The sequence below is a fragment of the Amblyomma mixtum genome, chromosome 6 (genome assembly GCF_055824585.1).
Source record: "Amblyomma mixtum isolate Tamu chromosome 6, ASM5582458v1, whole genome shotgun sequence".
NCBI lineage: Eukaryota > Metazoa > Arthropoda > Arachnida > Ixodida > Ixodidae > Amblyomma > Amblyomma mixtum.
In genome coordinates this window covers 99,247,021-99,264,206 of record NC_143017.1, presented here as the reverse complement: position 1 = coordinate 99,264,206, position 17,186 = coordinate 99,247,021, and the positions used below count along the sequence as shown (strand labels likewise).

Below are 17,186 nucleotides of genomic sequence, written 5' to 3'. Positions count from 1 at the left end.
CCAACGAGCTTTCATTTCACGATCGATGTTTTGAACAACAATGCTGATTCAAAAAATTTTAAAACTTTACTCTTCTGCGATGCTGACGGCTTTCAGTTTCGCGATATAATCCTGCGAGCTAAAAAAATTAAAGAGGTAATAATTGTTTTGGTTAATTCAGTCGCTATTAGTTCAGCTATATCACATGCATAATGTCCCCCATCCACAATCCACATGCACACACCACACCTACGTATATATCAAGGTTCTTCAAAACTGAAATCTGCACACACCAAAATAAAAAAAAAATCACTCCGCATATTAATAACGTTCATGAAGAACGATAGATATCTTCACGACATAATCATGGAATGATTGTAAGCTGTTAGAAATCCTAAAGTTTCATTTTCTCATTATTTCTGCAAAAAAAATAATTGATCGTGCATTTCAGTTTCCGCGGTCCACAGAACGGGCCGAAAGGTCACGGCCGATAGGGCAGATCGTGCATGAAGCGACGTGCAACGAGAGTGAGTGTGAAAGGCAAAAGAGGAGGAGGAGGGGTTGCCAGTGGCAGCGATGTGAAGTGGCGTCTACCGCGCCGTGAAGCTGCGGCGCCGCCCGGCGCCCAAGTTGACGGCATCGCCCCTCCCCTCTCGCGGTCCCCTCGAGCCGCGCTCCACCGCGAGCCGGAAACGGGCGTCGCGCTCAGTCGGTGTCCTATGCGCGAGGGAGACGCTGCGGTAGTTTGAGCAGCGCTCGCCGCCGTAGTTTAGCGCGCGCTCGAGCGGCCGCCACGCCCCCTTCCTTTCTCGGGCTGGCCAAGCGTTGTCCGCCGCCTGTGATCCTCCGGCACCCTCTTTCTCCAGGTATATCCACCTGCGCGCGTCCAGCGTTGAACCACACTGGCAGAGAAGCAAGAAATCGGCAAAACCCTGGGGTTTGGCTCTCGGCATGGATAGGCACGACGTTTGAGGAGAGTTCGTGGCTGACAGACCGCCAGCATGACTCGACCGAGGAACCGGCTGTTACCTGCGCAGTGGAACTCTCTTGGGTAAGCGAGAGATCGAGCATCTGCAGTCGCGCGTAATCAGTTTAGCAGCAGACTCCTATGGGTCGCGGCAAACTGGGTTAAGCCACTTTGAAGCTGGTGGCTAAGTATTACGTCACCTCTCCTTTCACCAGAGTACTCTTTGGCTGCCCGTTCATTTCTGAGGCAAGGCAGACTGCAGTCGCAAATGGCTATAGAGGAATTACTTTTCTGAGTTCATTTGTTGAGACTATTAGCTTCAATTGTCACGCTGTCGAACGGCACTTAGAAAATTGGACCGCACGCAGAGAAGTGATAAACCATGGGCGTGACCTAAATTAAAGCGCAATAGGTTAAGTAACGTTCAGTCACGGTTATAACCAGAGGACGAGCGATAGCATTTTGCCAATAGCCCGGGCCAAATTTCGAGCTCTCCATCCTGTCGGACACGGTCATTTATGGTTGGACATCGATTTTGATCCAAATCGGCCGAGGTCAAATTTCGGGAGTGGCTGTAATTTGGACTGGAGAGTCAGCGCGAAAGTACGAATTTGTGCTACGCAGCAGACGACGATGAGCCGGCAGTTACGTTTGACACAGAAAAGGCGCGAATGGGAAGAGGACAAAAAGGAACGTAAAGTAACAAGACAGGCGCCAAGTATCAACTCAGGTTTACTGCACCACTCCCTGCATTTGTACGCAGCACTCAGCCGCATCTCAGAAGCCAAACACAAGGAGAGTCTTTGGCTTTCCTTGTGTTTGGCTTCTGTGATACGGCTGGGTGCTGCGTATAAATGCAGGCTAGTGGTCAATAACCCTGGACAAGGACGAATTTTTCTTTAACTACAAAGTTTCTGAGAAAGCTGTATAGCTTCCTTGCAGCCGTATGTCTGCGCTCGGGTGGATGTCAATGAGTAATTACTCCCTTATTATAAATACAGTATGTGGTGCAATGAAACTGAGTTGATAGTTGGCGCCTGTCCTATTGCTTTACGTTCATTCTTGTCCTCGTCCCACTCGCGCCTTTTCTGTTTCAAACATGGCTGCGAGCCAACTAGCCCAAACCAAATTACTTCTAAAGCATATTTCTTCTGCATTGGGCCCTTTCCTGTTTCAAAGTTTCCTCACCCACCCTGTCGTCGTATGTGCTAACCTTATTGGTCTATCCACCTGCCAGTCACGAGTTCTCGACTTTCCTTGTGTTTGGCTTCTGTGATGCGGGTGGGTGCTGCGTACAAATGCAGGGAGTGGTGCAATAAACCTGAGTTGATAGTTGGCGCCTGTCCTGTTGCTTTACGTTCATTTTTGTCCTCGTCCCACTCGCGCCTTTTCTGTTTCAAACATGGCTGCGAGCCAACCAGCCCAAACCAAATTACTTCTAGAGAATATTTCTTCTGCATTGGGTCCTTTCCTGTTTCAGTTTCCTCACCCACCCTGTCATCGTATGTGCTAACCTTATTGGTCTATCCACCTGGCAGTCACGAGTTCTCGACTTTCCTTGTGTTTGGCTTCTGTAATACGGGTGGGTGCTGCGTACAAATGCAGGGAGTAGTGCAATAAACGAGTTGATAGTTGGCGCCTGTCCTATTGCTTTGCGTTCCTTGATGTCCTCGTCCCATTCGCGCCTTTTCTGTTTCAAACATGGATGACAGCCAACTAGCCCAAAGCAAAGCACTTCTAGAGCGGGCAGTGCCGCCGGACGGAGCAGATGAAAGTTCATGAAGATGACGCTATGTAATGCACAGCGCGAGAGTGCGGTGCAGTTTAACAAGAGGCGCGCCCGGCTCAGGCGATAGCCTAGTGGGCTCACGCAGTGTCCTGTGTCGCTGATTTGTTTCTGCCGCCACGGACTCGACACAGAGTCGTGGACTGATTTCTATTTTTCTATCTAAGCACATCTGAAGCTTCAACATCTAGGTTGAAAGTTAATTTGAGGCAACCCTTATAAGAATGGTCTATAGACTTCTTATTTACTCTATTGACTTCTTATAGATATTGCTTTTTGTCTATTCATAGTCTACAGATTGTCTATAGAAAAAAGTCTACTAAACGTGTATGGTCATAAGTCTATAGATTGCCTATAGACTGTCTAAGGCATTTCTATTGCCTATAGACTGTTCTCTAGGATTTGTTTATAGAGTTTATAGACAGAAGTCTATAGACACTCTATAGACTGTCTAAAACTTTTTTTGTAACACGTAATGTGAGTCGTGGTTTTTGCATCGAGTAGAGCTCATGTTCTAAAACCTCAATGGTTCTACCGTTACCATGATATGACCACAGCTAAAATAAAACAGAAAACACAAGTAAGTCGTATTTAATGTGGTATAACTTTGTACGTGATCACAGGATAGGGAGCTTAGAGGGGCGAAGAATTCGACGGCTTTTCGCACTGTAAAATAACATCGAACTCTGTCGTGCGGAAGCGAAAGTGAATGGAGCATATACGAACAGCATCACCGCCGCTCTCGGCCGCACTCTGTTTGAGAAACTGACGAACTTTCAAGATTACACGCGGGGATCACCTATGACAGTTTTTAATGGCGTAGAAGCTACAAGCGGTTGCAGTCATTCGAGATAAATTTGCATGCATCTTGCGTCACAAACAAGACGATAAAACCGCTTTGCCGATGGTTTTATTTATTGGGCATTGCCAGCCTTTATGTCAGGCAGGAGTGGGTGGTACAGAGCAATAGACTAAACAGTAATACAAACTACATTCAGTCGAGCAAAGGAAGGCGTCAAAATAACATGTACATCACATACAAAGCAAAAACTTAAATATAAACACTAGGTTAAGACAATTTCTAGGTCATTCCAGGTGCGGACAGTTCACGGGAAAAATTACGCTTTAAATACATTTTTCTCACATGAAAAAATTGAGTATTTTATTTCAATGAAAAGATCGCGTTTTATCGCCAAGTAACAGACTGAAAATAAGTATATTTATTTACTCCAAGTTGATTATGATCAATCAAGTAGAACAGTTTCATTCTTTCGCTATATCGTCTTTCCTGCGGCGTCTCTAAATTGGCTGTTTGCAAAAGGGCTGACGGGCATGTTTTCCAACTATAGCAATTATAAATAACCCTGGCACATTTACGCTGAACATTCTTAAGTTTGGTAACATTGATCTTTGTGCGTGGGTCCCATACAACTGCTGCGTATTCTAAAATAGGTCAATGAAAGACTTCTATGCAAGTAGTCTTATTTCTGTCGGTGATTTGCCAAGAGTTCTCCTTAAGTATTCAAGTTGCTTCAGTGCTTTGTTTGCAGTAAACCTTATGTGGTCGTTCCATTTCAAGTCTGATGTAATTATGACTCCTAAGTACTTGTAGATATATACAGAGAGAGGGGAAAAGCAGGGATACTTGTAATTGTAGGGATACTCATAAGTTCTTGTAATTAGTAACCTGAGATAAGGCACTGTTCTCTATCGTGTAATGGAACTTCAAAGGATATACTTTGCGCGTCACGGTCATGACTACTGTTTTTTTTTATAAGTAATAAACATTTGCCAAGTTGAACGCCAGGCTTGAATTTTACGCAGACATATATTTAAGAGTTGCTGCGAACAGGCATGCTTTCAGTGTTATATCGAAAGCTGTGTCATTCATAAAGAGTAAGAAAAGTAATGGTCCCAGGATGTGCATTTCTGTGCCTATGTGCCTTGTAGGAAGAGAGTGGTTTGCAAAATTCCACTTTCATGGGGTCGGCACTACATAAGGAAAACGGGTAGATGTTTGAATGTGCGCCTCCTAGAGCACAAAAATAAAGTTGGAAACATCACCACAGATGGGCATCCGGTGGCCCTTTACAAAAAATGTGACACAGTACCATCTTGCCATCCCCTGTTCGATAAGACAGTCATTTTGTATCGGCACCATAACGACTTGACTAGAGAAATCAAGTAAGCGTGTGAGATAGCAAGGGCAGGAGATGAATGCATCAGCAGACCGTCTGGGGAATTATCAAATAAAGAACTCGATTTCATGGCATGACGGCATGTGGCATTTTGTTATGTTTCTTCTTCTTTCTATCTGCTGTATCAGTAGTGTATATATGCTCCTGATATGCAATAAATCCACTGTGTTGAAGTTCGCGCTTGTCCCGTCTCGTCTTTGTCCTGCGTTCCTCCCGCGCTATGATACTGTGTTACAATGAATTACCAACCTGTCCAAGCCTATTCTGTTCTGACATCTTGATACCTCCCACTCAGACGTCTTAAGACACCTTTCTAGCTGATATAGGTACTCACTGGCTACAGCATACCATTGTACCAAAGCAACTGTAGCAGCCCACCGTTGCAGTGTGATGCCAGCGGAGCAGTTCTCACTTTGCCACTTGCCTACGGAGAACCAGTTCTTCGCGTGCTGCGCGCTCTTCTTCTCGAACCACACCGTCCAACCAAAGACAACAGCGTCAAAACCGTCAACTATAAGTGTGGCTGGTATGGCAAGAAACAAGCGCGCACATGTAACCGACGAGAACACAGCACGATGACGAAAAGTAACCAAACATTGGAAATCAACGCTGAAAAATGCCAGCAGCCGCACGCAGCGAGGTCACGTGACGACGAGATACGCCGGCCTTTAGCTAGCGTCAAGCAAGCCTTCAGAATAATCAAGGTGGATTGCATAAGAGCCACTGCCTACTGCTGTGAGGGAACGCGAACAATAATTTCTTTTTATGCGAAGCATACTACTTTAGCTACCACTTCAGCCCTTCACCGTGGTTATGCGCCTCCAAATCACGTGATACATGACGTCACACCACGTGACACGATGACGTCACGACAGTGGAGAAACGGGGGCCCACCTCGCGCCGTCGCTGTGGTTGTGCGCCTCCAAATCACGTGATACATGACGTCACACCACGTGACACAATGACGTCACGACAGATGAGAGACGGGGCTCCAACTTGTGCCGTCGCTGCGGTTGCACGCCGTGTGAATCACGTGGTATGGTGACGTCACACTCCCGCACATTTCGAACGCGCGTTCACACTCGGTGTAGGTGAAACGCTCGCTCCACCTGGCAGGCGGACGCGGCTTCCCTGGCAATCCAGGCGCTCACCCAACGCGCGTCTCGGGGTTAGTCGGCGTTCGGCTGTAGCCATGCCGTTGTCTTCCCCCACGACGAAGGCTTCTAGTGGTTGTATTAAAATGACCAAGTATTCAACCAAGGAAAGTCATGTATTACCAAGCCTAGCCATCAATATGCTTCGCATCTGACTAGGCTTAACCTTAGCTAAGCCTCAGCCATTTTTTTTTAATGTACGCAAGTGAAACATTTTGAAAACCGGCAATTATAGCGATGTCTGAAATAGCAAAAAGACCACAGATATGTAACAAATTATTTTTCTGCTATCTTCGTCGTTCTCACCAACAAGTAAGTCGCTGGGACTCAGTTCTAGTCCGCTATCGAACCCAGCCTTCGCGACCCATGTGAATTTATTTTGCCCGTTCCATGTAGACGATGGTTATTGGTATGAACTTGCTAGTGCCGTCTAGAATATTCGGTGGCTGTAAAGCTTGACAAAGCATGGTCTGACGAATTAAAAACTTTAGAGTGCGTTCAGGTAGGTTTACATTTTCAGTACCCGACACGAGTGTGAAGAAAGGCCTCTGCGGTAGACCAGTAATGTTGCATGTAGAGAATATTTATTACAAGCCGAACTATAGGTACTAAGCCCAACCTACTGGCCTCTAAAGCCGCCGGTTTGGACATATCTTGAGCAGGTGCAAGTGGCTGTGCCAGCTTCTTGCTCAAAACGCTGTATTGCTATTGAATTTTTCGTTTCCTTCAAGACACTTCTTCAAGATACTGCAATCTGGAGCACATACCATGTATGCTAAAAACCGCACCCATTTTTTTGCCACTTTTGAGGCCATCAAGGGGCGATTTATCCAACTAACAGCATTACCAAAAATGTTTCAAGAAGTCGATTTTTGATATAGTGAGGTTTAGTTATGTTCACTCCAAGACAAATAAGTACGCGCGAAATAAGCGCAATATCGAGACACAGGTACAAAATGCTGCTGAAAGACTCCATGGGAAACCATGGGCTTATTGGAGATCACGGCAAGACCAAAGTAAACACCGGACCACTTTTTTTTTTCGTCTTTGCAGATAGGTCGGAAGATGCAACGCGTAGCCACGAACGCCAAAGCATCACGCATTTCTTCCTTCCCCCTAGACCGCATGAAGCCTCCCCCTCCGCTCCGACACCGGTGTCGACCTCAACTCGTGCAACATCCTGCCGTGCGCTGTTTACACCCCGCTGAAAACACAGAGGACTAGCGTGTCTTACCGGAAATCTATGCAGGCCGGCAGTTGCCGCTTAGTTGGAGCCGTAAAATCGATTCTGCTGTCGTATATGTACCACACGACGGACAGCTGGCATCTGTTTTTACAGACATCGCGGTATGCCTACCGACGTAAATCTTTTCCACGAAACACTGACGCAGTGTACGCTACGGCCCTCACGCTTTGTGTTTTTGGCTGAAGCGCAGATGCTCAGCGCAACACCCAAAGACTAATGTGCGAGAAGCTACACTAGACAAGGTGTGGCGCAAAGTCTGGTCAGAGTACCGAACGTAGCGCGATTTTGCACGCTTGGTCGAACGCCCGCTTTGTTGGAGAGGGAAAGAGGAGGGATTCATGAGGGCTGTCGTTTACCTGGGTCCGACGCGGGGGCGCCGATGATAGGCCGCACTCCGAGGAAGTGACACTCTCTAATCTAATAATCAGCGCAGTGTTGCTGACATACAATGCCGCAGCCGTACGCTTTCTTTGGGAAAACGGCGCTGCCCTTGAACATGCTGTCACCCGAAAATGCCGCCGTCCATTTGGCTGGCCTTTAAGGGACAATTAAAATTAGTTTCGCTATTTGCCACCGCGGTCGATCAGTGGTTATGGCGATCGGCTTCTGGCCCAAAAGATGCGGGTTTGATGGCGGCCGTGGCGGTCAAATTTCGATGAAGGCGAAACGCTAGAGGCCTCTGTAATGTGTGATGTCAGTGCACGTTAAAGAACCCCGGGTGGTCGAAATTTCCGGAGCCCTCCACTGTGGCGTCCTTCATAGCCTGAATTGCTTTTGGACGTAAAACCCCCATAAACCAAACCAAACAAAACCTATCCGCTTCTTTATGCGCTATCCGCTTCTTTATGCGTTAGGCGCATTCTAATTTGGCACATTTCTGTAACCAGTAATGCGATTGGCCGAAGTCACCTAGCAGCAGCTTTTAGAGCAGCCAAAAGTGCCTTTTGGCGCCGAAAAGTGAGCTCGCAGTGTATAAGCCGCCTTTTTTTTTTTTAGATTTTTCTTCGGTGCAGCTTATATATGGCGAAAAATGACGCGCCACCACTCGCCACCGTTTCCCGTTTTCAGTGAGTATGTTTGAAAAGAAAACCGATGAGTAAAAGCGAGCTTTTTGTTTAAGCGCAGCACGATCCGCTTCCCAGCTACGCCTGCGCAGTGGCAGCTAGGCGCACGCTCCTCGGGACCACCTGCGCCGTGCTTTCATGCGGTTCACGGTAGTGTAACGCGGATAGCGCTATGATAAAACTGTTTTTTTTTTTATCCCACCGCTACAATCGGCGCGAACTGCGCGCCGCCGCCGCATTCAGTCAAGTCATATTCTCGCAAGTTTCGACTTCAGTTTCAATTTGCATTCTTGCTTAAAATGCCGCCTCCTGCGAGACGAAGAAGCTACGATGCAAAACTTAAGTTCCGTGCCGTTTGATATGCGCTGGAAAGCGTGAACCCCGCATCAGGGATGCAGCTTGACGTGAGTGAAAAAAAAAAAATTATCTGGGACTTTTCGTTTCTTTCGGATTCGGCAATGAAGCGAACTCCAAAATCGACGCCAACTGAGAACTTTCTCCATTTCGGCCGAGCAAGGACGAGGTAGTCAGCTTAGGTGACGTTTGTGGATGTTTGTGCCATGCGCATTTCCGACGTCCCCTCCACGCCGAGGGATGTCCAGAGTGAATCGCTGCCTGCTGCAGACCTATATTTCGCTTGTTGTCATCATGCGGGATGACCCGGCCATCATGATGTCCACCCTCGTATAGACGCTAAGCAGTGACTCAAAAATTACTCGGAAAAATTGCGTCTTCAGCTAGTGCTGCCTAACGCAGAGCTATGGGTTAACACGCAGTGTCCGAGAATTAGGTTTAGGTTTATTGGGGTAAGTCCCAAAGCAACTCAGGCTATGAGGGACGCCGCAGTGAAGGGCTCCGGAAATTTCGACCACCTGGGATTCTTTCACGTGCAGTGACATCGCACAGTACACGGGCCTCTAGAATTTCGCCTCCATCGAAACCTGACTGCCGCGACCGGTTCGAACCCGCGTCTTTCGGTTCAGCAGCCGAGCACCGTAACCACTGAGCCGCTCTGCTCGTAAGGAAATTCGGAGTTTTGGCGCAGGCTTGGCGCAGATTACTCGTAGTTTGTCGTTATGGAGCAGCACGTAGCAGGTTTTTCCTTTTGGCGCAGCTTGGCGCAACAGAGCGCAGCAACAACATCGCTGTGTAACTTATTGCGCTGATTTCATAACTGCATTTTATTTAAAGCTAGTTCGCGTTGCCAATGAGTAATGGCAATTGCACCCTCGTAAATTCATCCCCGAGGCGTTAAATAATTAAAAAGTGCGCAAGTGTTTCTAATGTCACAATGCTGACAAAGCCCTGTTCTCTGCAATATAGCTTAGTCCTTTTTTATATGGCCAGTTCTGAGGGTAGTAAAAGTTAATCTCCAGCATGCGTACTTACACGGAAAGGTTTCGTACAAAAATAAGTAGACCAAAAATAAATAAACAAAATATCCACGTGTACATAAAAAATAAAGAACTTTATTGCACTCTTAAAAACGTAAGGGCTCCTGCGCAAAAAAAAAAGCTAGTTGAACAAGTCATTCAACTGTCATTCATTTATTACGAAATACCGAAGGGATGAATGGCAGCGACCGCACAAAAAGCGAAAGCTGAGAAAATCAACCTTAGGCAGGGGAGACTAGAGGCTAAAGGCTGGACTCATGGATTAGCGTCACTCGGTAGCAGATACGCCATTTTTAGCGAAAACAACGCTTTTATAAGCCAGGAATTTGCGTAAAAGATGCACACACCGTGCCACCATTAGTGGATTCGTGCAGCAGAGGTTGGGCACGTATTTGTGAGCTTTTTAGAAGGACGCTATTTCGCCGTGAATGGACCCTCTAAATACAAGGAAAGCAGCGCGGCGAGCGTAGCCATGCAAGATTGCGAAGAGTGTCATAATTAAGACAGCGCAAAGCAGACCAGGGAGAGAAAGGCGCAAGAACGAGAGCTGAATCTTTCCTCTCGCAATCTGCACTCAGGCTGCGCGTGGTCATTGCACGTGGCGAATTCAGAACCGCAAGCTTTCAACAGCGTTCTCGCCCTGTTGTGCTTGCTAGGCGGCCGATGAAGCTATTTCGTCCTCACTTGAGCCATCGAATCGCCGACTTCGCCATTGCAAAGTGTTTGGTTCTTTCTCTTTCTTCTTTTAGTATGCGCTCACGCAGACAAGCATGCACGTCCTCAAGGCGCCACTGAGTGAAATGAGAGAGAACGGTCTTGCATGTTTCCTGCGACGTCGGACATGCGTCGTAGTATGCTGGGAAATATCTGAGGAGCACCACTTGCATTCAGCCGCCGCGGTGGCTCAGTGGTTATGGTGCTCGGCTGCTGACCCAAAAGACGCGGGTTCGATCCCGGCCGCGGCGGCTGGAATTTCTTTGGAGGAGAAATTCTAGAGGCCCGTGTACTGTGCGATGTCAGTGCCCGTTAAAGAACCCCAGGTGGTCGAAATTTCCGAAGCCCTCCACTACGGCGTCTCTCATAGCCTCAGTCGCTTTGGGACGTTAAACCCCATAAACCAACCAACCAACTTGCATTCACCTCTAATTTGGCTCCTTGGAGACAAAAGTTTCCCAGAGCGGGCCATCACGAGGCGCCGGGTACGCAAGGCCGGATTTTAGCGCCTTTTATTCGATTGGTCGTGGCGAAGCTACAGCGCAGAGATGCTATATGCAGCTGAATTGGCGTTGACGTTATCCGCTTTTCTGCCAGGAAAGCATCCAACCAGCTGTTGTGTGTTTGTCAGTATTATGCGTGCATTCTGGAACGTACCCTTATTCCTTTCGGCTTACAGCCCACAGGAAGCAATTCAGGAACATAAGAATCGCTACGACTACAGCAGAGTCATCCGGGTCGACTGCGATCATACTTACGGCATAGCTAGTCAACAAACACGCGATACAGCATTTGATAAGAAACACACCGCTGTCGTCGTCGACCTCCTTGAGATGCAGTTCGTTCGGCACGGCTGCCCAGTTTGTTTCGCTCCCCCGGAGTCTACTGTACGCGCAATAGAATCGGGGGGGGGGGGGGGATGAAGGCTGGAACGGCCTGCATTTACACGCCGTGGCCACTGATCTCTTCACTTTTTGTTTCCGGCCGAGTTCACGGTTTTTGGACGCGGCGCCTCTGACTGGTCGGAGGGCTTCATTGCAAATGCATAAAAAAAATACCGTAACTGTGCTCATTTCTCGCAAGTGGCTCGAATGTATAAGGGTTTCGGGGCTTTTGTTTGCTATCTTCTCGCAACGCAGCCACCCATCCGCGCAGAAAAAAAAATTGGGTACTGTTCACGAGGAATAATCTGTCCGTCTTCCTAGTTTGTTGTTTTCATTTAAGGCCTCTTAAAGTTTATTCCCTCGTTTATCGCCTCGTGTACTTTTGCTTTTAGCCATAGAAGTGCGGCATTGCAACCCAAGGAAGCTCTCATATACTGACCTCTCCTCTTCATGGTGATACTAAGTTGGCAGTGCTGCGTTGTCGGGAGGCTGCAGAATTCGCGATGCGCCGGGACCATCAGAAGCGCGTTTGGTTCACAATTTTTGACGACCACACATAAAAAACGTCCTCTTTCACATTTTCTTCTGCCTATTCCGATATAATTTTTCGTCACGATAGGAGGGTTACGAAAAAAAAGAGAAATAAAAAATTTTGGCCTCATTGGCGATTTTATTTGCCGCATCCGCCCTTTTAAGGGCGCACTCCCGCGGAGCGGCTGTGGTCCATGACCACATGTGCGGTCCGTCTTCCATGTCCATCCACTCGTTGCAATGCTGCCTCGTGTCAATGCATGAGTGAGTGGACGGACTGGCGGTGAGGGTATTGTTGCCATTTCTTCGAGATAGCGGAAGATCCAATAGATGTTTATGCAATAGCATTCGGAGGCCCATGAAGCCGAAGACTGTCCGGCGTCTGTGTGAAGTCTTCACCTGCCAACCATGGTAGGTGATGTTTAGGAAGATTTCCCTCTCTTCACCTTCGACCTGCCAACCATGCTGCTAGCGTGCTCTCTTTCCTTCACTTTTTTCCAGCTAAAGGTGCAATAAACACCATTTCCTTTGTGTATCTGACGTGGCTTTAGTTGTGGTGTTTCCCAAAAACAGCAGCTACGTTATCGATTCGTAAGAACTTCGATACCAAGGCGCTAAGAGTTCTTTACGGTTTGTGGGGTTTTAATTGGGGAGATAAATATCTTTTCCCCGTTTAACCGTGGCTGACACAATTCGAAACCTCTGGACACCACCCGTGATCGCGTACGCTAAAGACCGCACGCCGACCACGGTGGGCCTTGCTCTGAGGAAAACTAAGGAACGACACTCTCTAGCTGACACAAACAGGCATTCATTGCTTTAACAAAAATGGCTGTGGCTTAGCTTGGTTAAGCCCGGTAATTGCGAAAGCAATATCCGTAGCTACGCCATGGTTCAGCTGGTAATGTAACTGGTGGTGGTGCTTGTGGTTAGACTTGTGGTGATGCATCGGTTATACAATCCAATCCAATACAATCTAATCTAATCTTATCTAATACAATCCAATCCAATCCAATGCAATGCAATGCAATCCGCGCCGCGCGCGGCGGGCGCAGGAGTTAGGCAGCAGCCACCACGCGCGGCCTCGCCTCGCGACGGCACAAGTTGGAGCCCTGCTCTTGCAGCTGTGACGTCACACCGCTAGGCGCGCCGCTCAGGGTCAATGGTAGCTACCGTGGCCTCGCCACGCGAGGAGCTGAAAGTGAAAGTAGTGTTGCTTCGCAATAATAATAACGCCAGCTATCAACAAAATGCGGTAAGGAATCAAGGTCGTCCGACTCATCAGCATGGTTACGAGCGAATGTTTGCCCACGCTAGGACAGGGGAAGTGCTCGACGGCCGGACGGGCCAAGATGCGGGAGAACATTCTCCCCCACGGCACCGCCCCGCTGACTAAGAGCGGAGCTTCACCCCGGAACGTCAGCGCGCTCCGAGATTTCCAGCCGGAGTGCGCGTCGTCTCCTAGGTCGCTTCGTTTGGGGGATAGAGGCTCTATCTTCTGCTACCCTCAGCAGGGATCACTGTTCAGAGCCGGGGATACCGGGGGTGGGGAAGTCGGCGAACGCATTCAGAGCGCGCGCGAAGCAGACGGCACACGCGAAAGCACAGAAAGTCAGGATGCCTTCTTGGATGGGAGGGAGTGACGGAGGTACGAAGACTGGGTAAGTCCGGTAGGAATAGACGAGGTAAGGAGGGGGACTGAGGCATATCTGGCGGAGTTACGGTATCTACCCAGGGAAGGGAAGCACAGGCGAACACACGAAGCGCAGGTGGATGGTACTTCGTGATGCTAGGCGAAAGTGCACAGCACAAGGAAGGTAGGCAGATTGCGTGAACCCCCCGCGCGTGCGCAGCAGTCACGTCGTCCGTGGCACCCGCGTCGCTGCGACACCGACGCCCTCCCTTGTTGGTTAAAGTAACTAACTAGGAGGACGCATCGCGGGGAAGCAAACCTTAGGGGACAATTGCAGGGTAGGTCCCCACAAGGTCGTGGCACGAGCACTCTAGCTATACTACTCTGCTGGTAGACACCGTAAATATTTCCACGCTACAACGCATCGAAAGAACCCTTGAATGGCGTCAACATAGTTATTATGGCGTGTCTGGTAGCTTGGACACCTAAGTGCCAAGATAGCTCAAAAGAAGTTAATGAAAGTATTGTGTAGCTGCTCGCCTTACGAGCCATTAAGCTGCTACAGTGCCAAGAGAAGAGCTCAGTAGGCCATCGACGGGTGTGAAGGGGTACTAACACGGCACAGAGATTTAAAAATAAAAGCATAAGACCTGCGGATATGCTAAGACTGCATGGCATGCAAAGTTGGGCCTGACGCGAACTCCCCGCTATATGATTCCGTCGCCAGCTGTTCGCTGTTGCAGTTTTACCGCACAGGCTGCGGTAAGGAAGGACAAGGAACACAATAAAAGCGATAAAAGGAAAGGGGCAGCAAGAGTTTGGCCGTGACCTTAATTTCACTTCCTGACGCTTCGCAAGAACGCGAGTGAAGGAAATGTAATTAAAGAAAGCAAAATGTGGCCGAATGTGGAGCAGCGGCCGTGGGAATAAGCAGCGCGTTGCGGCGTCAGCTGCCGGTCGCACGACAGTCGAGGCGAACGGCAACCTTTCTTCTTCCGCTTTTCTACCTTTGTCTTAAGCACTTTTCTTGAATGTCAGCTTGTGAGTGTAAACATGTCTTCGCCGTCTTGCTTGAACTGAATTCATGTTCCATAAGGCATGATGGGTACGGGGTAAAAAGCCGCATTTCGCAGCTTTACTAGACCTCCAAAACAACAATGAGTGATCACGCGACAAAATGCCTAAGCACAACCTCAGCAGCGAAAAATAGGTGGACATTATGCATCAATACAATTTTTAAATATTGACAAAAATAACTCACTACGCACAGATAAAAATTTCTTCTCTGTTTTTATGCACTGTTCCTCGGCTTCATTTTTCTTTGCGTTGTACTTCGGTCGTGCAATACGGGCAGCCCTTCTGAGCATCGATGTGCTCGCACATATTCTCACTTACGGACTCGCTCAGTCACTCTTGCACCTCATATCAGTGGCATGGCAAAACAGCGCGCGTCGAATGCTGAGCCCATTGGAAAATCTTGCCCTGGTCTCTGATTAGACACCGCAAAAAAAGAAAGAAGAGAGATGACATGTAAAAAAATTACAGTGGCTTAGTTCTGGTTAAGCCCGGATATACAAGCGAAAAGCTGCAGTTATGCTTTGTTTGACGTCATGGCTGTCGCAGTTGGCGCACAATGCACTGGGAGCACCACGATAACGGTGGAGGCAAGCGCGTTATATAGCCGCCCTTCCGCATGCGTAGTAACTGTGGTAAACACGCGGCTGCAAGTAGAGTCATACGAGGAAGCCGAGCGCGATGCACACTCGGTAAACACGCGCAGAGCGCGCGAACGACGGCGAAGGTCGACCGGCGGAGAGGCGCTCGCGGCGGCTCCGCCGACCACGTGCGCCTCTCCAGTGACGTCGCGCGGCGAACTCGCGCATGCGCCGCTGTGGCTAGAATTGATCACGGCGCACGCCATACCCGGTGTTGACTAGCCTAGTGAAGCTTTTCGCTTCAAAAGTAACGCCGCCGCTGTCTTCGCTTCTTTAGAGCTGTTTAACTTTAGATCGGTGCCGACTCGTCCCCTTTGTCATTTTAAATAGCTTCAGTCCGTACCATTGCATACTGGGCAGAACTTCGTTGTTCTTCTTCAGCGCATCACATGTGTACCATTTTCGCAAGTACGGCAAGTTTCCACGGTTTGCGCCTCGAGATAGCGCCTTCCGAAAGATAGCCCCGAGCAGCTGAGTGACTTCGTGTCATTCCCGTGGCGTGCACAAAGACGCGCTAGGTCTAATCATGCCTTGAGCCTCGCGCGAAAGAAAAGATGCACTGAAGACCTTTTTTGCGACACGCTGGACCTTCGCTGACAACTGGCTAGCATAATATTCCGTCGCAAAATGAATAAATAGCTCTACTTGCCCATAGCCTCAAGGTGGCCTGCGGAGTCTGGTTGCCACCGCACATTAGGCACTTTTTTTTTTCTTGAGGGGGGCGAGGGAAGGGATAGCGCCTGTAGCCTGGCCTTGCTCGCTGCAAAGACACTTTGCTGTGTTGCTTGCAGCTGGGGGTCTTGCTTACTCGATTTAGATTACTTGCACTCCTGCAAATACGCGACAACCGCAGATGTAAGGAAATCATCGAACGTCTTTGTGTCTCCTTTCGCTTCAACCTTCAACACTTGACGCGGCATACTGCGCTAAGTCGGCAGCGCATACAACTGCTTTCGGTGTCTAATGCCCCGGAGCTACGGCCTCATCCATGATTGACGCTCAATGCGACGCGACGAACGCGTGTATATAGTTGAAGTCTAAACCTATGAGCAACTTGCAATGGTCTTCACATGTGCATGCGATCTTCCCTATGTTCTCTGCATTATTCTCCTGCATTCGCTCTCCCTTCCTTCTCAACTAACTTCTCTCATTGCTGCTTAACTTTCCTGCCTTATTTTAAGTGATCTCTCTCTCTCTCTCTGCTATTTTTATGCCATTCATATGTGTGTATTTTATTCAACATACTCTGTTTCTGCTTCTTCATATGTCTCACCGTCTTGCTCTTCCGAGCGCCCCAAACCTTTTACACGGCGGCGCCTCTCTGTGTTTCTGTATACCTTCTACTGATCCCTACCCGTCTGTCCTCCTCCGTTGAGCACACGCATAAAGCAGATGCGCAAAGATCATCCCTCGATACGCCACGCATTCAAATTCTCTCATATTTCCCAGAGCGTCAATACTTTACTGTTCGCCCCATGCATAGTCATCTCCATTCTAAGATCTCGGTTACGCGAATATCAAGCAGGACCTTTGACAACTGCGCTGTATAAAGCAGAAAGAGTACGCGAGCGGGAGGCGCCACGGTGGTCCTTGAGGCCCCTCTGAGGATCGGCGAATCGATACGTCGATAAGTGGCGCCGCTTTGGAAACAAGGTCACCCGAGCCTGCCCCGCTGTGTCGATTTGTGTTGCCCGGTGAGAGGGAACGGTGCTTCTCCGCTGAAGAGACAGTCCAATTATTCATTTGCGCCGCGTATTTCTCCCTTTGACCTCGCTGCAATTCTAACGCCTTTCTTTAATTATGAGCCGGTGGCACTTCGAGAACTCTTAAGATTATACTCCAGAAATGAACGACCCGTTGCGACATAGCGTATAGGGGACGAGTTGGTAATACATACTGAAAGAGTGGAACAGCGCAAAAA

General features: G+C 48.6%; 1 protein-coding gene across 1 annotated transcript in view; it reads left to right on the top strand.

Moving 5' to 3' along the window:
- Nucleotides 1–828: 828 nt before the first annotated feature.
- Nucleotides 829–17,186, top strand: part of LOC149339837 (uncharacterized) — a 32,080-nt gene continuing 15,722 nt past the window's right edge. Inside the window, exon 1 of the mRNA XM_089551002.1 lies at nt 829–1,030. Coding sequence (XP_089407128.1) covers nt 981–1,030 — 50 coding nt within the window. The 5' untranslated portion in view covers nt 829–980. The remainder of the gene's footprint in view (nt 1,031–17,186) is intronic.